This window comes from Aspergillus sydowii (assembly GCF_001890705.1).
Source record: "Aspergillus sydowii CBS 593.65 unplaced genomic scaffold ASPSYscaffold_4, whole genome shotgun sequence".
In the NCBI taxonomy this organism is placed as follows: domain Eukaryota; kingdom Fungi; phylum Ascomycota; class Eurotiomycetes; order Eurotiales; family Aspergillaceae; genus Aspergillus; species Aspergillus sydowii.
The window spans coordinates 2,500,071-2,519,867 of NW_024467862.1; the positions used below are offsets into that span (position 1 = coordinate 2,500,071).

A 19,797-nucleotide genomic window follows, 5' to 3' on the forward strand; every position below is an offset into this window, starting at 1 on the left:
ACTGGGTTGAATTATCCGTTGACCGTTCAGGGTACGCAGATTGGGCATGGCCAAGCGTATACAAGGAAGAGCTCGTGGAAGATCCACCACTGCATGACACGAAACCTGTCACTTTACTCCTGGCGGTCCCAGCAGCAGTATTAAGAAAAGTACAAATACAGTGCAGGCCTTAGGTTAACACCGTAAGGCCCATTTGTGCGTGTTTTGTGGACCCAGGCGAGCGGCCCAGTTGTGGACGGGACCACGAGTCGACAGCATACGGAGTTCACCAGTCTGTTAGACTGTTACCGACCGACAGTCACGGAAATAAAATTTGAGTCTACGGGCTCGTGCGGATGAGACGCTGTAAAGAGCGGACAAGAGCGGAAGGTAAAATTTGAGTCAGGGGAGCATTGGCTCGTCATGACGCAATGCAGACCCTGCTGGTTGAGGCAGTGCTGGACATCCAGTGGGGATTGGCGTGCCGTTAGCTGATTAGATTATTGGCCCGCTCTGGATCAAGCAATAAAGAACTGTTCCAGCCATTCCCGCTGATCGGCGGTGACCGTTTATTAATTCAGACTGGCTTATTGTAGTGGGGAGTGGGGAGGATGCTGTTAAGCTATGAACAATTGAAGACCAACGAATTCAGGCTTCAAATATACAGCACTCGTTAATTTACATACTGGCAGAGGTATCGAGGATTATACCATGAGGAAGACAACAAGAAACTAACATCCACAGGACTGGAACAGACTAGGATAGATAGGAGAGACACTATCCAGTTAATCTGTTAAAGCCCAGTGATGCATTGCATTACAGCTGCCATGGCGAGTTGGAGAAGGTTGCAGACATATCACTGCACCGCGATGGCTCAATTATCGCGCCCTTTTCTCCATCGTTGGCGTCATGTATAGCGTCTTTCCGGCTACTGCTCGCGTCATCGCCCCTCATTGTTAAATACACTGGACATCCACGTCTGGCAAGGAAATGCTTCAACTGACCGCAACAAAACTGAAGAAACAATGGCAACGTCTCAACAATCTGTCCCCCGAGTGGACAGACAAAAGCTCGACGCCGTTCGAAAGCGATACGCCGAAGAAGCCAACAAGCGCCTCAGGCCGGAAGGCTCATCGCAATTCATCCAGCTAACGCAGACAGATGAAGCACGACTACGGGATCTCGCTGAAGATCCATGGGTTGACCACATTGCACTGAATGCTAAGTCGTCGCCGATCGGACATAACAGCACGTATCGATTCTTCATCCTCGGGGCAGGCTTTGGTGGCCTCCAGTATGCCGTTCGTTTAATCAACGACGGAATAGCCACGGCCGATGAGATCCGTCTTGTTGATGCCGCTGGTGGGTTCGGGGGAACTTGGTACTGGAATAGATTCCCTGGACTGCATTGCGATGTGGAGAGTTATGTGTACCTGCCCTTGCTTGAGCAAACGGGGTATATCCCTACCCATAAATATGCGCCGGGTCAGGAGATTCGCGAGCATGCAGAGCGCATTGCACATAAGTGGGGTTTAGAGGACAAGACGCTCTTTCGAACGGATATTGAGAGCGTGGAATGGGATGGCCGTACGCAGCTCTGGATTGTCAACAGTATAGAGCGCCGGGGTCCTGCAGAGCCTATTAAACGGACGTTTCGGGCGCAGTATGTTTATTTGGCTGCTGGGGTTCTTACTCGACCGCAGATTCCGCGTATTCCAGGTCTACCCTCCTTCTCAGGCTCCATGTTCCATACCGCGCGGTGGAACTATGCTGTCTCTGGTGGTTCGCAGTCAAACCAAGAACTTACTGGGCTGGAGGGCAAGAGGGTCGCCGTGATTGGAACTGCTGCAACTGCCATTGGAGTAATTCCTGAAGTTGCCAAGTTTGCTAAAGAACTATATGTCATCCAGCGAACGCCCGCATACGTGAAGCCCCGCGGGCAGCACCCGACAGACCACGACCATTTCAGCAGTAAGATCGCAGGCGAGAAGGGATGGCAATACAAGCGCCAGCTAAACTTGAATACATTCATTACGAACTCGGCGCCACCAGACCTTGAAAACCTAGTGAACGATGGCTGGACTGATATGCCCGCGTACTCTGCCATCGTCGGTTCTCCCAACAACAGACCCTTGAACCCAACACCAGAGAATCTCGAGAAGCACACCGACACTTTCCATGCGTTAGACTTCCCACATATGGAAAGAATTCGAGCTCGGATTGACCAGGTCGTGAAAGATCCTGCTACAGCCGCCAAGCTGAAGCCCTGGTATCCCTCGTGGTGCAAGCGCCCGACGTTCAGCGATACCTACCTGCAGACCTTCAACCAGCCTAACGTCCATCTAGTCGACACAGACGGCAAAGGTCCGTCCAAGGTCACAACGACCGGCATCGTCGTAGGTGAGAAGGAGTACCCCGTGGACATCATCATCTTCGGCACCGGGTACCGAGTACCAACAGCAGGAAGCGGGAGTCCAGCTGTACGAACGGGTGTGAAGGTAACAGGTCGTAATGGACAGTCCTTAGACCAGAAATGGCAGGTTCACGGGGCAGCGACATTGCATGGCTACGCGACGAATGGATTCCCCAATCTGTTTTTCTCTGGGACGAGCCAGGCAACTATAACGGGGAATAATATCTTCATGCTTGGGTTGATAGCGCGGCATATCACGTATATGATTGCGCGGGGGGAGAGGCGTGTTGGACCTGGTAATAGGGCTATCATTGAGGTTACTCGCGAGGCTGAAGAAGCCCATACTGAGGAGATCCTGCGGCGGGCTCCGTTCTTTTCGGTGCTGGCTGGTTGTACTCCGGGGTATTTCAATGGGCATGGGGATAGTGCAAATATCACGGATCCAGAAGAGAAGCAAAAGCGGGCAAAGGCTGTTACTTGGTCTGAAGGGGCGGCGTCTTTCCTTAGATATATCGAGAGCTGGCGGGAGGAGGGATCTCTAAAAGGGCTGTCTATTCAGCAAGCTAGGCAGCTCCAATCCCGACTGTGATGTATTATCGTGCTTAATTCATACTCGATACGTGCTAATTCGAAAGATATAAACCCTCCGACGGTGGCTGAACACCATACCATCCCAAGCCCAGTTTTATTAGAATCACCCATATACTAGCTGCTGTCAAACGATTTGTTTCTTGATGTAAATGTACGATCGTTTTACTGGGATTCCGGGTTTTGCAGTACTAATTATATGCCAATGCTGAGTACAGTATGCTATTCAAATGAATACACTCATGGCCCTGCTTATCGACGCTGGAATGCTTCATGGTTTCTGTAAGCCAGAAATCCCGTCCCAGGGACGCATCCGATATACTCTGCCACGATCTCAGAAGCCTTGAGTACACTCGTTTCCACCCAGAGTGCCAACTTCCCACACTCGGACATCTGCCCTCCAGGCCCATAAGTTTGCAAAATGTTATTCCGCAACTCGACATGCCCCTTGTTCGATCTGCCCACCCTCTCCATGGACTTGAGGTCCTTGAAAAAGAACAGCTCTACCTTCCGGGTGTGCTTATGGAACTCACTCTCATCTTCCTTGTAGGTGCCCTTACTCTCGTCATAGCACATCCGTGAAGTGAGGATTCCTGCCTCTGGTGCAGCAGCAGTCAAATCGTCCATCCACTTACAAACAGACCGATCGAACTGATCAAACCATACACTCTTCTCGCCCTCCATCATCCTCGACAGGTCCTGCCTCTCCAGATTAAAACATAGATTCTCAGGGAATGTATCCATGAGAACACGCCCGCGTACTTTCTCGCTCAAATCCGCCTGACGCTGTGGAACCAGCGCCTCAACAACCGGCGTATCCATCCGGTTCTCCTTCGACAACTGCTCAATCGAATCCCGGATCCATCCCCAGTACCCGTTCTTTGTCGCGGGGACATGCGGGAAATACACCCCCTGCCCCGACTGCCAATCCTGCGTGGTTTTATACTGCGTCCGAGAGAAAGGGACATGGATGATCTCGCGCCAGACGCCGGCATCATCAGGTAGACAGGCCCAGAAGTCAACGACGGGTTTCGACCCCCACCATTGCTCGAATTTGGCGGTTGACGCCCACGTCGCCAGCCATATTTGGGTCTTGCCTTCGCCTGGTGCGATGATGCCGTGCTGGGTGACCCTGTCGAGGTGGCTGTCGGTGCCGTCGAAGAGGCAATCAAGGGACTTTATCAGAGATTGGGTCTGGTCTGATATGGTGCTGGTTGGTTGTTGGACTCCGAATAGGGAGTAGACGAAGGTGCCCGAGGAGGGCCTTTTGATGGTGAACATGGTATGATCACACGCGAGCAGTTCAAAGCGACTTTACGGACGAGTCAAGATATCGACAGTTTTACACCTACTCAGCAGAATAATCCTTTGCTGTCTGATAGTAGATCTATTAAGACAATGAGGATGTACTGCGGCTGCCACATCCTTAAGAACAAGTTTCGAAAATAAGGCCACCCGCCGTCGCAAGGTATGACGGAGTATTATCCCAGACGCCGGACGCCCAAGTGGCGGTTCTCGGCGGGCAACCAGCGGTCATTGCGCAGGCCTGTAACGTGGATGCTCACCTGGGGATCGGCATGCGGGGGAATATCAAGTTTCAGCTCTGTCCACGCCAAGATGGCTTGGGACAAATGGGGTCTTTGTATGGCTCGCCAGTATACTGGATTCACATGTTCCCTGTTGTTGCCCTGCGTCAGAGGCGTTGCGGGGTTTCCTTGTTCGTGGTAGTTTTATCGCCCCAGATTGGTCGGGTCGGTTTACAGTGGAAGATTTGTTTAGATATACGAATCTGAAATGACTATCTACATTGTAGCAACCCTAATGAGCCCTGCACACCGAGCAGAGGCTAACCGAGGATGCAGGGACTAAATGATAACGAACACTCCCAGTCTAGAAGCTAATTCTCAACCAAAGCCTGGATCCCGACAATAACAGTATCCGGATAAGTAACCGGCCTCTCATTGCTATCCAAAAACAGCTTCAATCCAACTGTCTTATTGCCGGACTGCCCGCCAAATCCAATCGCCGCAGTAGGAGTCCCCTCACAGACACCCCAGCGCGGACCTTCACCCCCGTCGCTGGAAACAAACTGTATACCGCGCAATGGACCATTATCGTCGGCCCAAAGCCGACATGATTCCAGCAGCGTCCCACCGTCAATACTCCACTCCTCCGCCGCGGAATAATGGAGTATCTTCCCCAGAGGCGACTCAGATTCCGGCAATTTGAAATCGTAGCTGCACCAGCACCAGGGGAAACCGTTCTCACCCTCGGTGTCTACTGGCGCGGTGAGACGGGTTGGTCCGACGCTGCTGACCGACCCGTCTGTGTATTCGAGTATCAGACTCGTCGGTGTAAATGGGAGATTCTGCGTTCTGTGCGCAACGTTCAACCGGACTTTACGGACCGGCCGGGTACAGTCGAGCCAAGTTACGACCGCACTGGCGGTTGGATAAGATGTGTTCCGGCGCATGCGGTTATGGGGTGTTTCGTGCGCCCCATATATAGGTCCTGAGGCGTTCCATGTTGCAGGTGGTGCGCAGGGCTCCCAACTGTGCTCATCACCATCACCGTCACCATCACTATCGGATGATGTGCCCTGCTCTTCTTCTGTAGATTCTTCTCGTGGTTGGAAGGAAGGAGAAAGTAAGCCGGCGATACACTCGAGTCCTGCCTTTGGCGAAGAGCGCGGGGACCAGTTGCAGTAGATTCCGCGGAGGGTCTTTTCATCGGTCGAGCCGTGTACAGTTTCGGAGCGCTGGTTGGGTCGACAACTCCCGAGTACGAGCTGGCGGTTGTAGTTCGTGATGAATCGGATGCCGTGCGTGATATGCCCGACGGCTGTGCCGACAGCGACAATACGTTCTCCGCCGGCTCCGTCGATGGAGAGGCATTTCATGGTCAGTGGGCGCGGGCCTATCATTTTATGTGGTTTGTTGGTATAGCGGACCTCGAAGGCGCCGAACTGGACGTCTGCTGAGATTTCCGTGATAGCTGCGAGTTCGTCCTCGTCTCTTCCGAACACAAGGGCTTCCATTGGCGCCAGATCCGCCTTGAAGTCCATTGACCAGTAGCCGACTCTTTCCTCGGACAGGGTCATCTCTGGTGGTGGTAGATGGTCTTTCCACAGTCTGGACCCGATCGCTGTAGAGGATTCTGGTTTGCCTGCCTGTGCTCGCGCTAGGTCTGCTGCATTGGGCGAGCCCTCGGATACAGGAACATGGAGCAGTGAAAGTGATGATATAGGGTTCCCGGGGGACCACTGTGCAAGCAGCCCGACCAGCAGGCGATCATTTTCGGTGTGAATGAGCATGTGGTCTCCGTCGCTCTGCCCTAGCTGGATGGGCTCTCCATGTATAAAGAGAACCTTGAGTCCGACGACCTTTCTTCGCGCCCCGTCATTGCCAGCCTTGGTAGGGCTGCGTGACGTGAGTATGAACCCTCTAATCCAGTCCTTCTTTCCGATTTTCACCTCGTCGCGTGTGGCGAACTTCTCTGGGCTACCGATAGTGTCCATGTTCTCCCTGTGAACGCCGAATCCAGACAGAGCGCCTTTACTGGTCCAGAAGACAGACAGAGTTGGAAGGTCACCATCCAGATCTGACAGAGACCTGAGCAACGCCAGGGCCAGGGAATCAGTTTTTGCTTGTGGCGAAGTAAGCCGGCGGATAGGTGTTGATGTAGCCTGCGTCACCAACGACCCCTGTGATCGTCTACGCTCCTCATCCTTGACGCTCTTGCGCCTGGTATACGAGGGAGCGAGCTGCTCCCAGACCCCCCATATTCTTCGACGGTTTACCAATGCTCGAATCTGCGCAGGATTGCCGTTTTTGCTTCGTACGCGGAGGTCAGCGTAGCATTTCGCCCAATCTAGCTCTTCGTCCTCATTGTCAGGAAAGTCGAATAGCCACGGCATGTCTTGTCGCAACTTCTGTTTCCAGAAGCCATTGTTCAGCTCTAACCGCGCGACGGCAGGGCTGGCGGCTCGCAGGCAGTTCACAGACGCCATGGGCAGGGTGATCAGGATCTCGAATAGGAGTTCCGGGGGAAGTCTTGCCATGGGGTCGTTGGACAGCTGTGCCGCACTGACGGCCGTATGGGTCTTCGTGTCCATATCCTCGTCATCCAGCAGCGGTAGATCGGCATAATAGTCCTGCGGGTCATGAATATTCAAGGGATTCATGACAGTGTACTCTTCGCCACGCCTCGGTTCCCAGTACTGCTCGGTCGTGTCGATGCCGTAGTCGATCTTGGTCAGGCACTGCGCGCAGTCGTCGTCCTCGCTTACAAAGTCTTTGAAGGTCTGATACAAGATCTCCTCGTCGATGAATTTTCCCGCGTTGAACTGGGTTGACAGGAATCCCTCCAAGACGCGGCGGCATGGGGCATGGTACGCAACTGCAAATGCATGGTCTGTGTCCCAGTCGAAACTGTACGCAGATAATCAGGATGTTTTCTGCGTGTCGTTCTCAGTCTGGTGTACATACCATCTGAATTTGACTTTGCCATCCCGGTCGTAGTCCATCTGCTCTCGTGTCGGGAAGTTGGGATGATTTCCGGGGTCAACATCGAAGAAGCCCCAATCATCGTATTCCGCTAGCCCGGAGACAAAGACTCTGGGAGTATGTTAGCATGGCTCCAGTATATAAAGACAAATGTCTCACTTGTTCATGGACAGTGCTTCGCGGTTCTCGCTCATGACTCGGACATCGTTCATCCAGAGTACGTCTTCGACCTTGATGAGCGATTTGTCGTATCCTTCGTCGTTGTCGTTGTTATCTTCGTTTTCGTCTTCGCCGTTGTCCTCTTCCTCGTCTTCATTGTTGTCGTCCTCTTGGTCGTCTACATCTTCGATGTGGTCCTCTTCGCTGCCTTCGCTGCCATCGTTGTCATTCTCGTCCTCATTCCTATCTTCGCCATCGTCTTCGCTGTCATCCTCGACACCCTCGACATCTTCATTGGCATTTTGATCAATATCATCATCGTCCACATAAATTAACTGTTTTACAATAGCGCCGCAGATGGCGCAATTGTTGTCGTAGCCGCCCATGTTCAAAATTTGGGTTGTGCTGGGAAAGCCAGAAAGATAGAGGGCTGCGCAGGTTCAAATAACAACGGTAAACGCTGCAGGCAGCAACAGGCAACACTTGTACCTGCAGGATTGCTTATTCCTTCGTGTCCGGTGCGACCGATGTCTGGGTTTCTCCGACCGTTATATTCGTATACTTTATACAGTGGACACAGTGGATGCCATGACCGTCGGTGGAATGAACCAATCCAGTATATTTTAATATTGAGGTTTGTGGATATAATGTGGCGGTGATACCCCTGACGCCAGTACACTTTGGCCCCCACACTCTCACGATGCCTGAATGCCTCAAATTGAGCCCTGGCGAGTGATGTCATATTCAGTTCCTGATGGAGGGAACGGGTTGAGATTTGACACGAGTGCATCCAGATCTCAGAATGCGGAAACAATACCGGTAGTGGGGTTGCTAGTTATTTGCTTTCGTGGCAAATATATTCATAAAATTTATATCGGATGGCCTCACTGAAACGGGGCATTTACAGAGTATTGTCTATTTACTATTGTATGTATACACGTCAGTAGGATATATAAGGGATATAAGTACTACTTTTTAAGCAAATATACTTATAATACTATTTTATATTAAATAACCTTACTAAAACAGGGCATTTATAGAGTATTGTCTATTTATTATGTGCACAAGTCAGCAGGATACACAAGGGGCATACGGAGTAAGCACAAGACTCCCCGCCATCCCAACTTCCCTCCTTCATCATCGCATACCGCCATGTCCTCATTTCGAACCCTGTCGCGCTTTGCCATCGTAAGTCTATAAAACCAGTCAATGCAGTACTAACAACACCAGGCAACACTCTTTCTGGCATGGAGCTTCCCCTACCTCCATGGCCGACTCCGTGTGCTCACACTCTTATTTTCAAACAACCCCAACAATCTGCCCGAGCTCAACAAATTCAGCACATCGTCAGTGAAATTCCAGAACAAACTTCGCAACTGCGAAGATGGAATCATCATCGACGAAGACGCCCTCGCCATCCTAAGCTGTGATCCCGGCCGCGACCTGTGGAATACAGTCATGGGGACCTTCCACCCAGACCGCGACGCCATCCCAAACGGTAAATTGTGGATCTATCGCTACGAGCTCCCTGAGGAATCGTCGAAAAGAGCTCTTTTTCCTATTGAATTTGATCTCTCGGCCTACGAGGGGAAATTCTCCTTCCACCCGCTTGGGGTCGAGTATCACCGCGAGAGCGGCACCCTGGTCGTGTGTAACCACCACATCGAGGGATCGCGTATCGAGGTCTTCACCTTGACGATAAATCCAAACGGGGCTGTCGCAAAACATACCCGCTCAATTATCCACCCGCTGCTCAGTACTCCGAATTCTGTGGTCCCGTTGAACCGGGATGAGTTTTATGTCACGAATGACCACTATTTCCGTCGCAGGTATTACCCTGCCCTCGCGGTCACTGAGACCTATTCCGGTATCCCCGGTGGGACGGTCGCGTATGTAAACCTCGCCGCGGAGCCTATTGAAGTGAAGACTGTTGCGCGCGGTCCGTTCGTGAACGGGGTTACCTTGCTGAATAAGTCGACCGTTGCTGTTGCGCTTTCGGGGGCGGCAGAGGTTCGATTGTATCACAGGCACGAGGATAACTCCCTCAAGCAAGTGGATGCGATCCGGCTGCGGTTTGTGCCGGATAATCTGTCGACTGATAAAGACGGGAGTCTGTTAATTGCGGGACATCCGCATCCGCCGTCGCTGGATAAGACTGTGCATGCCCGGACGGAGTGTAAGGGTGTGGATGGTGTTGTTCCTCAGGAGTGCTGGACGTCGACCTCGCCGTCTTGGGTGGAGAGGTGGACGCCTGCTAGAGGGCTGGAGACTTTGTACGTGTCTAGCAAGGGGTACGGCTCTAGTGCGACGGCGGCGAAGGATGCGGTTAGGAATGTGGGCATAGTCACTGGGTTGTATGAGAATGGTATTCTAGTGTGGAAGGAGTAGGGAGGAACATTAATGAGCCCGCTCTCTACTGCATTTCATAGCCTCAGTTGATGTACCTTACATGATAAGCACAATATCAATGTGATATCAAAATGCACCAACCGTTGCCCAGTGGACATTCTACTTTAAGTGATGATACCATACATGGTTCAAATTGCTGCAATATTGAAGTGTAAAAACAGTTTCAGGTGTCCAAAACGACTCCAGCCTCTTCCATAGCATGTGCTTCATCCTCATCAAAAACCTCGGTGAGAACCTCCTCCATCCGCTCAGCCCAGTACCCTCGCAGAAACTCTGGAAGGGACACGCAAAGCTCCTTGTATTTCAGCTCGAACTCTGAAACCAGCTGCTCTAGCTGATCAATGAGGAATCGCTCCTCTTCTTGAACTTCCGCTATGTCATCCACCTTAACGCCCCCGAACTCGGGAGAATAGCCATAGTGACGGCGGCAGGTATGGCGAAGACCAAGGGTCTCAAATGTGCAGATTCGGATTGCCGCAGGGGTAACTCGATCATGCAGGAGTTGTGATGTACTAGGAGCCGATGGATGCTGGTCATCCAAAATTCCGGCGACAATGTAACCAGGAATCGAATTAAACAGACTGCGTGACGGGTACCAGTAACGGTCCAAAGCCGTCTTCAGGAATACGTTTAATGGTAAACAGCCATCACTCGCGCAAGCGCAGAAACAACCATCGTGGTGTTGGGTGTCTTTGAATACCTCCTGTAGTAAGGACCAATGGTTCACACATTGAGTAAACCATGCTTGACAAACTTCGGAAATCCATATTTCTGACTTGTCGGAACACTCGCTTCGACGATCGTACCAGGTGCAGTGGAATTCCTGCCTGAGCCATTCCCCAGCACCGTATGCAACATTATGTCCAGGTGTGAGCAGCCAAGGTGGGGGCAGAGATGGGCTGTGAAGTGAGGCTCCTTTGTCGAGGAGCCATTCGCACATCTCCAAGAACTTATCAAGGTCCCAGCTCGCGTCGACCACATCCAATTTAGACAATGGCGTTAGCCCATTAACATCCAGTTGGTTGACGTTGGTGAATCCCTGACTGTATAGGATGTTTGCTGCGTCCAAGTTAGAGCCTATGAGGTGGTAAACAGATGAACTAGCGTCATAATCGCTTGGAATCTCAGCCGAGCTTAAGCGCTTGCCATTGAACGAGTAGCCGAGTGCCGTTTCCACTTCGAACGCCTTACTATCAAGGAGCTCCTCTAAATCGCTCAAACCCAAATCACGAAAGGCACTAGGTGAGAGAGATCTGCTAGCCTGGTTGCGAAGAGACCGTCTTTGCACTGCCAGGTTTGTTGCTAGCATTTTGAATAGTGCTGGGCTGTATAATTTCGCGGCTCGCAGTATGTGGAAGTTCGAAATATAACATTTTTCAATATTCATGACTATCGCGGCGGACTCATACTGGCGACAAACAATCGCCTCGTGGAGTAGAAACTGGAGGGACTCAGGGACATGGAAGTCCAGCATAATTCGCAGCCCGCGTGGCCATGAAATTGCCGACCTGTAAGCACATCTCTCATACTTACTAAGCCGGTGGTCAGGGCCCATTCCTCCTAGAAGCTCTCTAATCACGCCCTCGTCTCGCTGGAGCACGGCCAATTCAAGTGGTGAGAACGGAAACTCTATACAGTCAGACCAGGTCTTTTGGATACATGCTAAGCATAGATACCTTCTGCACCGCGATCATTGATCACGATAGGGAGAAACAGATAGTTGGGGTTAGACGTGAAATATTCATATCTAAGCACCTCGAGCCGCCTTGGTAGCTTAGTTGCTGAATCTATCGTGGCGACAGCCCCGTGGTCTACGAGCGCTCCTGAGAGGCTCGCCAATGCACGGACATTAGAACTGAGGTAAGCCGTATCATACAATATATTGCAGGTCCCGTACTGCAGCAAAGTGTCAAACACTGTACCACCACAGTCCGACTGCTGGTTGAGGCCAACTGGAGATAGTTTCACGAGGCCTTCGACGAATTGGCAATACCGCGCACATTCAAATTTCCTAGTGAAGCTCGAGAGCTTCCGCACTGCAAACTTAACTGTACAATTAGCAACTCTCTATTTACGACACACTTTTCCGAAGTGGATAAGCCTCACATGCATCAAGGTTTGTCCATCTGGGAGCGTGTCCCTCGGTGAAGCCCTCCCTTTATTGTATAAACTGCGCAAGTCTGCCAACGCATCGTTTATGTTCTCATATTCCGCGAGCTCGTACATAATTCGGAATGCCGGCGACTCCTCATCCACCACAGGCCAAATACTAATGGTTGGACTTATTATAACGCTCGCAGTTTCATGGATTAGTGCCACATGAACGTGCGCTGACCAGCCCAAAAACATGTTCAGGATAGTGAATTTGCCATTGACGAGGGTAGTGACCTCTCGATCGTAGTATTTGGGACACCCAAACTGATGGCCCCGGATTCCAGATAGCATGCCCCATGAGCTGAATAACCAGCTGCCATTCTTGGTGCAGGTGCAGTGTTTGCCACGCGAACCAGTTTCTGCATGAAGCCGGGGATGTGCAGGGCCCGAACGACCTGCAATCATGCGAGGACGAGGAATGATTCTGTTGGGCGGTGGCAGTGGGACAGACTGGTCAATGGACTTAAGCTGCAATTGCTGGATGCTCGTTACTATCTGTATGATTTCCTGCTGATTGCTGTGGAGATGCTGCAATGATCCTGGGAGGGTGGCGACGTCAGAAGCCATCGACCGAGAGACGGCGAGAAACGAAGTATTTTGCTCCTGTATAGTGTGCGACATTGCGCTTCAACGGTTAGATATGCGGCTGATGAAAGCATGGACATGGCAAAACACACAGGTGAAGCGCGTGTAAGGCTATGTCCAAATTCGACTGCAACCCCATAACCGTCTGGGTCAAAAACACCAGTGTCCCACGTTTGAAAGGATACTGAGCTCTCGCAAATGCCTTTCCTCTCCTCGTTATCGTCCCCGCTGGATCATATCCTTGACATTTTTGGAGCGTCTGGGAGAGACGCTGTAATGTACCTTCACAGTCGTTTATTCTGTCGGCCACTAGTTGCAGTTCGTCAGCTACATATGGGTTAAGTGGGTTCTGAAGCCGGTTGAGCTTGGATTTCAACAGCTCCAGTGTTGCGCTAAGGCCGTTCACGCTCGTAACGAAACTCTCTGTTTCGGTGCTGAATGCCTTGAATGGGCCGTAGTAGGCGACAAGGCCTTGACACGCCGTGATGCCCAGGGAAACAACACCCGCTGCCCCGCTAATTACAGCGAACGGGTCTGTCATTGTGATCTGGCTACTGTCATGAATCCTTGGAGAAAATTTTTGAAGTGAGAAGGAGATGATGGGGAGAAAATGCTCAGCCCCGCTACGGCTCGCGAGGCTGCGAGGCTGAGAGCTGCAGGCTGAGTTGGCACCTATATGAAAAAAAATTATTTACAGCCTTGCCAAGGTACCTGGGCTCTTTAGCTACCAGGATTTTCCATTCTCCGCGACACCGCGGATGGCAGATAAATGTAAGGCTATCCTCATCCCAACCCTGAGGTATACAGATGGCCGGAGCAACCCAGGGCACTCCCTGCACCTTCCTTACTTGGAGATCACTTATTGTATATATGCAGGAAGGCGCGATGAACATGATAGTATTCTCAGAAAGGGCGACTGCTCACTGCTCCTTTTAGCTCTTTCCTGCCAATGTATGCGCTCATGCTTGCTGCTTGGTTGTCAATGTATATATAGATGTTCAACTTGACTACTACAGGAAGGCCTTCTGGCAAGCCGCCATTATTTAAAAAATACCTTCAATATTACGCATACAAGATTAAAAATCACAAGCAAATATAAATAAAATGTATCTATACTCATGGCGCACTAAATGGTTGAGCCTGAATGACGTCAGGGTTACGAGCATGCATACCTAGTAAACAGCCAGAAACCGCCCTTGGAAATCTCCCCAGCCCATTTACATCTTCAAGGTCCTCACCCATGAGCCTATCGCTTCAGCGAAAGATATTGGATTTAGTTGTCAAGATGCCGTCCTATGCTGGTTCCTGCACTTGCCGCAGAATCCAGTATGACCTGAACCTGTCTTCTCCCGACGACGCCAGGACTTCATTATGTCACTGCAGTAGTTGCAAGGTACGCATTACCAATGGATTTAATTGGAGCAGCATTAACATATAATAGAAAGCATTCGGTACAAACTACGGGTTGACGGCAAAAATCCCCAAGGATGCTCTCCAAATCACAGCGGGCCGGACGAAGGAGTTCGCCCAGGATAACGGCTCTGGATCGATCGTGCATCGAGAATTCTGTGATAACTGTGGTAGCTTTATTTGCGAGTATGGGGTAAGTTACACTGATCATCTCTTGGAACTGTTGAATATTGACTAGGTGTCGCAGGATGCTGTAAAGGACAAATTCCGGTATCTTGTTGTTGGATCCCTCGACGATCCAGAAGCCCTCCCGCCAAAGGGGGAGTTCTTTTGTAGTAACCGGGCTAGCTGGATGCCAGAGGTACCTAGTAAGTCGGACCAGGATTTGTGGATATTCATTACTGACCACTGTAGATGTGTTTCACAAGAAGCAGATCAAGGAATAAGGGTGCAGTACTGTCACGACTGGCATAATGCATGGGTTGTCTATTTTGTATATAAACAAGATTGATGCTGGAAATAGTGCAGCACTTTGTAAGAATGAAAAATCTCCGAGTATGCCTGCCTAATCTTGTATGCCACTCTCGATTGGTACCGTAGGTAGCATAAGACGGGCCAAGGACAGCGGTATCCGCCTACTTCAGCCGGAGAAATTTCACAGGCTTTGAAGGAGCTGTTTTAACACTTGTTGGACCAGGTCGTCTTTAAGGGGACGGTTGGAATGGCCGAACCAACGCACTGGTGGCTGTCAGTGGATAGTATGTGCCATTTGCCATGGTCTGAGAAGCCAGAGCGAACGGCTTGTTTGGCTCTGATATTCAAGGTATTCCAGGTATCCATCTTACTGGTGGCAAAATGTTCCGGGACGTGATAAATCTGGGTGAAGGGTATGTACAGTAATACTCGATTCTATATCCAAGCCTACAAAGATATCGCGTGAGGATGTGTCGGATAAATTAAACAGTGGCAGTGTGCACCACCAAGCGCTGTGGCCTGTCATTTGACATCTGAGCCCGTTGATGACAATTAATTCCAGCAGTGACCACCTTCCAACGCAGCAGGGGAAGGTTTTCGGGCTCCGAGTGCGGTGTTGATACTCGATATCCGCTCCCAAAACGGAGAGTCCTGAAGAATGACGCCGGAGCTGCCAGGGGTTCCTCCGTGGGGAAACAAGGATAGTTCTGCAGAGCATATTAAACAGTGACTAGGCGCCTGCTTCACCCCGCCATGTTACGAGGGTTTAATATACATGCACGAATCAAACCGGGAGCTAAGATGTAAAACACCCCTGCCCCTGGCTGCCCCTCACTTGGATTGTGCATTCTTCAGAGGGTGCCGGTCGTCCGACAGCATGCAGAAGGATAGTCCATTATCACAACATCGGTCATATGCCTAGATGAGCGGCATGGTCCAATTCCGTACCCCAGTAGGCAGCTGAGATATAAAAGAACGTATAATTCCAGCGCTCAACCAGGAAAGATCCGCAGCAAATCCTTTCCTCGCAAGTCACAATGAAAGCTTGTATTTCAGTTGCCCTTACTCTACTCTCTGCCGCAAGACAGGCAGCCGCACACGGCTATGTCTCCGGCATCGTGGTGAACGGCGTCTACTACCGTGGCTGGCTCCCATCCGAAGACCCATACAATTCCGATCCTCCTATCAACATCGGCTGGCAGACACCTAACCTCTCCAACGGCTTCGTGACCCCCGACGAGACCGATACTGACGCCATCATCTGTCATACCAATGCCACCAACGCCGCCGGCCATGCTACGGTTGCCGCAGGAGATCGCATCTATATCCAGTGGGAACCTACCCCCTGGCCAGAGAGCCATCACGGGCCTGTCCTAGACTACCTCGCCAACTGCGGAGAGAGCTGCGAGACCGTCGACAAGACAACGCTGGAGTTCTTCAAGATCGACGGCCCGGGGCTGATTGACGGTTCCAGCGTTCCTGGCGTCTGGGCAGACGATCAACTAATTGCTAACGGAAACGGATGGCTTGTTGAGATCCCTGAGAGTATCGCACCTGGAAACTATGTCCTCCGCCATGAGATTATCGCCCTGCACGGCGCTGGCAGTGAGAATGGCGCGCAGCTTTATCCGCAATGTATCAACCTCCAGATTACGGGCTCTGGGACCGTTTCGCCGTCTGGGACTCTGGCAACCAACTTCTATACCCCTACCGACCCGGGTATCTTGATCAACATTTATCAGGTCTTGACCGAGTATATTGTGCCTGGCCCGGATATCATTCCGCAGGGTGTGTCTATCGAGCAGGCCTCGTCTGCTATTACAGCAACTGGGACACCGACGCCGGCGTAGGAAGAGGGTTCTATGCCTTGGCCAATATGTGGTGTATACAAGCCAGATTCATGAGTTAGTGCAGCGGCCGTTACTATTGCAGACATGTCATCCAATGCAATCACACTCGTTAAACTTATAAAGTGATTAAAGTATATACTTAATATACACAGCTTAAGGTTTAAGTTTTTGTGTAACTTCAATCAACTATCATGCTGGAGGTATAATGCCAGACAATGATGCTATCTACATTTGACGTCACGACCACGTACACTCCAACTTTTATTATAACTTCGGACACAAATCTCAAGTTAATTCTTCAAACTCATTCCAAGTTCAATATGTCTATGCCAGATTCAGACCCGTTGCAGCGTATAATCATTGACCCGGATAACGTCCAGGCCGCGACGCGAGATGGTGTTGCGGCAGACGTGCCCAAGGGTCTGCCGACTCCGAAGGCGAGCAACACGCACCCTTCCAACCCAGGAGGGGAAAATGGGTCTGTTTACTTTGTGGGAACGGCTACAACTATAATGTGTGGATAAAATATATACCTTTTGTGGACTGCGTTAACCGATTATTAGAGAATGGAATGGCGTCCGGATCATGACCGATGTATGTCCCCAACTATAACCTATAACATACCAGATATGGACTAACAAGTCAGCCAAACTTCCTGCACGCCGGCGACCACGTCCATCTAGGCCCGGGAGTCTACAGCAAACGCAAGACAAACCCAGCCGTGGACCTGCACGAGCTGCCGCGTATCGACGTGGTCCTGCTCTCGCATTATCACGCCGACCACTTCGACCAGCTCGTCGAGGACTCCCTCCGACGGGACCTCCCTATCATCTCGACGCCCCATGCGAAATCGGCCTTGGGCTCGAAGGAGGACCCGTTTACGAGCCTGTATGAGCTCGATACGTGGCATCGAATGATGGTGAATCTCAAATCGGACCTACCGGGACCTGAAAAGCCGGGGTTCCGCATCACTGCGATGCCCGGGAAGCACGTCCCTGACATTAGGCCGCTTGAGATGATTAATGACTTTCTTGGTGCGGTATGTATATACTATCTATTTTACGCTGCAAAATATTAATACTGTGGTAGGTCCCACCCACCAACGGGTATATCCTGGAAATGGGCTACGGCGAGGACCCACGCACCTTCAAAGTCTGCTACCGCATCTACATCACCGGCGATACGCTCATGTACGACCAGCTTGACATTATCTCCCGGATCTCGCTCGGGAATATCGACCTGATGCTGATCCATCTGGGCGGGACGACTGTGCCGGGCCCGTGGATGAACCCGCTCACAGTGATGCTGACGATGGACGCGAAGCAGGGGACGGAGTTGGTGCAGTTGATGAAACCGAGACTGACCATCCCCATTCACTATGATGACTACGACGTGTTTGCGAGTCCGCTGGAGGATTTCAAGAAGGAGATCGACAAGGCTGGGTTGGGTGGTGGCGTGGTGTATCTGGACCGGGGGGATGAATACCGGTTCAAAGTGCGCGACGTCAAGGATGCGATATAGTCTGGTCTACCCTTTAGTCTTTCTTTTATGTACTTTCAGTTTGCTTCTGAATCAAGATTGTAGCCGGAATGTTCTGGCCCACTGCCAAGCTCAGCCTGACTGTAAGAATGACGTCTGTATTGCTCAGCGGATGATCAACCGACCCTCTTGGGCCCTTGTGTGGTTCGCCCTCTGGGTGTTTCCCATGGGTCAGAGGTAGAGTGGCCAATGGCCGGCCTGGTTCGGTCCATTCGGCTGCCCAGAATGAGGGGCGCGGTCTCCAGGTGGTGGGTGGCCTGTCTCGCCGGTGGCTACTTTCATCATTCTTAACTTAACCCGGGCCATATTTCCCTGCGATATCTTAAACAACGCCATTCTTGCACCAGTGGTATCAGGTGTCAACCACATGGCCTCGCAATATCTCAGGAAACAGTCTGCTGGGTACCATCATTCCTACTGAGCTTGAAACCGGAGTTCTGACTGACCACAGATACAGAAATCGCAACAATGGCCCCCCAGGTTAATCATCACCACAGACGCTCCTCAGCATCAGCAAACCAAATCCCTACAGACCCACGTCCAAGATCCCCAAAACGCTCTGTATCCTCCAGTCCCCGCGACGACTCCCCTGCGGCGTCACCGGCAAAGCAAAAGGACGACCGAAGCGCATGCGGGAACATGATCAAGGCCTCGCTTACGGGTATCCTCAATTCCGGCGAGGTCAAGACGGCGGAAGGCTCGAGGAAGGTGCAAAATATGCTTATGGATACGGAGAGGGACTTGCGTGAGAAGCGCAGACGCTCGCTGCATGAGTCCAGTCCTGATGGTAGTGTTAGGGCGTTGTTGGATCCGATGGAGAGTATTAGGAGGTCGGGAGAGCATTATAATGGAATTAGGTGATGGATTGTCATAATATTACTTTTGGCGTTTGTATTAGGCATAAAATGGGTTCCATAGTTTAATTGGCATGGGAGCGAGCCCCCAGGGCAGGAGTTTGGGATAGCATAAAACGTTTTCGGTTATCACCACAACTGTCCGCTACTTTCAGTAATTCACCGTGATAAAATTTTATGCAGTGAATAGTATAATTCTGACGTCCGGATGAGGAAAGTTCCTCTGGTGTCTGTGCCCATAGTGACCAACATATGAAGTCATCCCCACTATATAAACAACCGTCTACCTAGTTCGAATTCGACGTACAATACAACCAGCAAACAATTGATTAAAAATGCCTATTACACGCCTCCAACCACGCCACATCATCCTGGCACGCTCACGCATCGTGAGACGTAAGTCCATTCCCAGCCAGATATATACAACCTCCCCGAAACGCTAACCTGGCATAGACATCCCCAAGCGCTTCGCAAGCGAGTCCTCCCCAGGCCAAACCTCAAACGTGAGAAATCCTATCTCCAGCAGCGGCGAATCCCAGTCGATCAATGTCTCGCGGGGCAAGGAAAGCCGGGCCTCTGATACAGCAGATACCCGGTCTGTGCAGTCGCCCATCTCGTCGCAGTCGGGACCGACGAGTGAAGTGCATGAGGGCGAAGAACAGACTACTGCGGATGCGCAGATTAAGAATGATCCCCGGGAACCGGATGAGAAGAAGAGGGCGAATGTTGAGGCTGCGGGGAGGAGGAAGTTGGGACCGGAGGATGATCAATAGACAAAGCATATGCCTGCCGTATTGAACAGTCGTTGTGTGATGAAAGAAATAATTGTCGTTCTATGCTTTGTCTACTCCCAAAATGCCAATCTAGATGAAAGAAAG

General features: G+C 51.2%; 11 protein-coding genes across 11 annotated transcripts; 8 read left to right on the plus strand and 3 right to left on the minus strand.

The window, feature by feature from the left end:
* Window positions 1–1,004: 1,004 nt before the first annotated feature.
* On the plus strand, window positions 1,005–2,981 carry ASPSYDRAFT_89130 (flavin-containing monooxygenase; the record flags this gene model as incomplete). Its single annotated transcript, XM_040852116.1, has 1 exon — window positions 1,005–2,981. The coding sequence occupies one exon, from the start codon at window positions 1,005–1,007 to the stop codon at window positions 2,979–2,981; it is 1,977 nt and encodes a 658-aa protein (XP_040704061.1).
* A 128-nt stretch (window positions 2,982–3,109) lies between these two features.
* Window positions 3,110–4,411, minus strand: ASPSYDRAFT_44683 (phenylacetaldoxime dehydratase family protein). The gene has a single exon (XM_040846889.1). The coding sequence runs from the start codon at window positions 4,259–4,261 to the stop codon at window positions 3,233–3,235; it is 1,029 nt and encodes a 342-aa protein (XP_040704062.1). The 5' UTR covers window positions 4,262–4,411; the 3' UTR covers window positions 3,110–3,232.
* ASPSYDRAFT_935345 (uncharacterized protein) lies at window positions 4,357–4,793 on the plus strand. The gene has a single exon (XM_040852850.1). It carries the CDS (start codon window positions 4,451–4,453, stop codon window positions 4,706–4,708), a length of 258 nt encoding a protein of 85 aa, XP_040704063.1. The 5' UTR covers window positions 4,357–4,450; the 3' UTR covers window positions 4,709–4,793.
* An 84-nt stretch (window positions 4,794–4,877) lies between these two features.
* ASPSYDRAFT_89132 (uncharacterized protein) lies at window positions 4,878–8,030 on the minus strand (the record flags this gene model as incomplete). Its single annotated transcript, XM_040852117.1, has 3 exons — window positions 4,878–7,410; window positions 7,468–7,596; window positions 7,645–8,030. The coding sequence occupies 3 exons, from the start codon at window positions 8,028–8,030 to the stop codon at window positions 4,878–4,880; spliced, it is 3,048 nt and encodes a 1,015-aa protein (XP_040704064.1).
* Window positions 8,031–8,785: 755 nt separating this feature from the next.
* ASPSYDRAFT_176892 (uncharacterized protein) lies at window positions 8,786–10,451 on the plus strand. Its single transcript, XM_040843465.1, has 2 exons — window positions 8,786–8,832; window positions 8,875–10,451. The coding sequence occupies exons 1-2, from the start codon at window positions 8,797–8,799 to the stop codon at window positions 10,030–10,032; spliced, it is 1,194 nt and encodes a 397-aa protein (XP_040704065.1). The 5' UTR covers window positions 8,786–8,796; the 3' UTR covers window positions 10,033–10,451.
* Window positions 10,217–13,333, minus strand: ASPSYDRAFT_89134 (uncharacterized protein; the record flags this gene model as incomplete). The annotated part of the gene is made up of 4 exons (XM_040852118.1): window positions 10,217–11,682; window positions 11,730–12,096; window positions 12,160–12,832; window positions 12,885–13,333. 4 exons carry the CDS (start codon window positions 13,331–13,333, stop codon window positions 10,217–10,219), a joined length of 2,955 nt encoding a protein of 984 aa, XP_040704066.1.
* A 686-nt stretch (window positions 13,334–14,019) lies between these two features.
* Window positions 14,020–14,767, plus strand: ASPSYDRAFT_44689 (GFA family protein). The gene is made up of 4 exons (XM_040846890.1): window positions 14,020–14,185; window positions 14,234–14,395; window positions 14,450–14,570; window positions 14,617–14,767. Exons 1-4 carry the CDS (start codon window positions 14,033–14,035, stop codon window positions 14,646–14,648), a joined length of 468 nt encoding a protein of 155 aa, XP_040704067.1. The 5' UTR covers window positions 14,020–14,032; the 3' UTR covers window positions 14,649–14,767.
* A 732-nt stretch (window positions 14,768–15,499) lies between these two features.
* ASPSYDRAFT_44690 (lytic polysaccharide monooxygenase auxiliary activity family 9 protein) lies at window positions 15,500–16,978 on the plus strand. Its single transcript, XM_040846891.1, has one exon. The coding sequence runs from the start codon at window positions 15,714–15,716 to the stop codon at window positions 16,524–16,526; it is 813 nt and encodes a 270-aa protein (XP_040704068.1). The 5' UTR covers window positions 15,500–15,713; the 3' UTR covers window positions 16,527–16,978.
* On the plus strand, window positions 16,847–18,047 carry ASPSYDRAFT_89137 (MBL fold metallo-hydrolase; the record flags this gene model as incomplete). Its single annotated transcript, XM_040852119.1, has 4 exons — window positions 16,847–17,040; window positions 17,090–17,120; window positions 17,173–17,565; window positions 17,616–18,047. The coding sequence occupies 4 exons, from the start codon at window positions 16,847–16,849 to the stop codon at window positions 18,045–18,047; spliced, it is 1,050 nt and encodes a 349-aa protein (XP_040704069.1).
* Window positions 18,048–18,385: 338 nt separating this feature from the next.
* Window positions 18,386–19,051, plus strand: ASPSYDRAFT_44694 (uncharacterized protein). The gene has a single exon (XM_040846892.1). The coding sequence runs from the start codon at window positions 18,534–18,536 to the stop codon at window positions 18,924–18,926; it is 393 nt and encodes a 130-aa protein (XP_040704070.1). The 5' UTR covers window positions 18,386–18,533; the 3' UTR covers window positions 18,927–19,051.
* Window positions 19,052–19,238: 187 nt separating this feature from the next.
* Window positions 19,239–19,793, plus strand: ASPSYDRAFT_44695 (uncharacterized protein). Its single transcript, XM_040846893.1, has 2 exons — window positions 19,239–19,315; window positions 19,373–19,793. Exons 1-2 carry the CDS (start codon window positions 19,255–19,257, stop codon window positions 19,690–19,692), a joined length of 381 nt encoding a protein of 126 aa, XP_040704071.1. The 5' UTR covers window positions 19,239–19,254; the 3' UTR covers window positions 19,693–19,793.
* Window positions 19,794–19,797: the final 4 nt, after the last annotated feature.

Coding starts and splice junctions, on each gene's coding strand:
- ASPSYDRAFT_44690 (XM_040846891.1), top strand. CDS start 15,714: ATGAAAGCTTGTATTTCAGTTGCCCTTACTCTACTCTCTGCCGCAAGA.
- ASPSYDRAFT_44695 (XM_040846893.1), top strand. CDS start 19,255: ATGCCTATTACACGCCTCCAACCACGCCACATCATCCTGGCACGCTCA. Junction 19,316..19,372: donor ACGCTCACGCATCGTGAGAC/GTAAGTCCATTC, acceptor AACCTGGCATAG/ACATCCCCAAGCGCTTCGCA.
- ASPSYDRAFT_44689 (XM_040846890.1), top strand. CDS start 14,033: ATGAGCCTATCGCTTCAGCGAAAGATATTGGATTTAGTTGTCAAGATG. Junction 14,396..14,449: donor GCTTTATTTGCGAGTATGGG/GTAAGTTACACT, acceptor TAGGTGTCGCAG/GATGCTGTAAAGGACAAATT. Junction 14,571..14,616: donor CTGGATGCCAGAGGTACCTA/GTAAGTCGGACC, acceptor TGACCACTGTAG/ATGTGTTTCACAAGAAGCAG.
- ASPSYDRAFT_935345 (XM_040852850.1), top strand. CDS start 4,451: ATGACGGAGTATTATCCCAGACGCCGGACGCCCAAGTGGCGGTTCTCG.
- ASPSYDRAFT_44683 (XM_040846889.1), bottom strand. CDS start 4,261: ATGTTCACCATCAAAAGGCCCTCCTCGGGCACCTTCGTCTACTCCCTA.
- ASPSYDRAFT_176892 (XM_040843465.1), top strand. CDS start 8,797: ATGTCCTCATTTCGAACCCTGTCGCGCTTTGCCATC. Junction 8,833..8,874: donor CCCTGTCGCGCTTTGCCATC/GTAAGTCTATAA, acceptor TAACAACACCAG/GCAACACTCTTTCTGGCATG.
- ASPSYDRAFT_44694 (XM_040846892.1), top strand. CDS start 18,534: ATGGCCCCCCAGGTTAATCATCACCACAGACGCTCCTCAGCATCAGCA.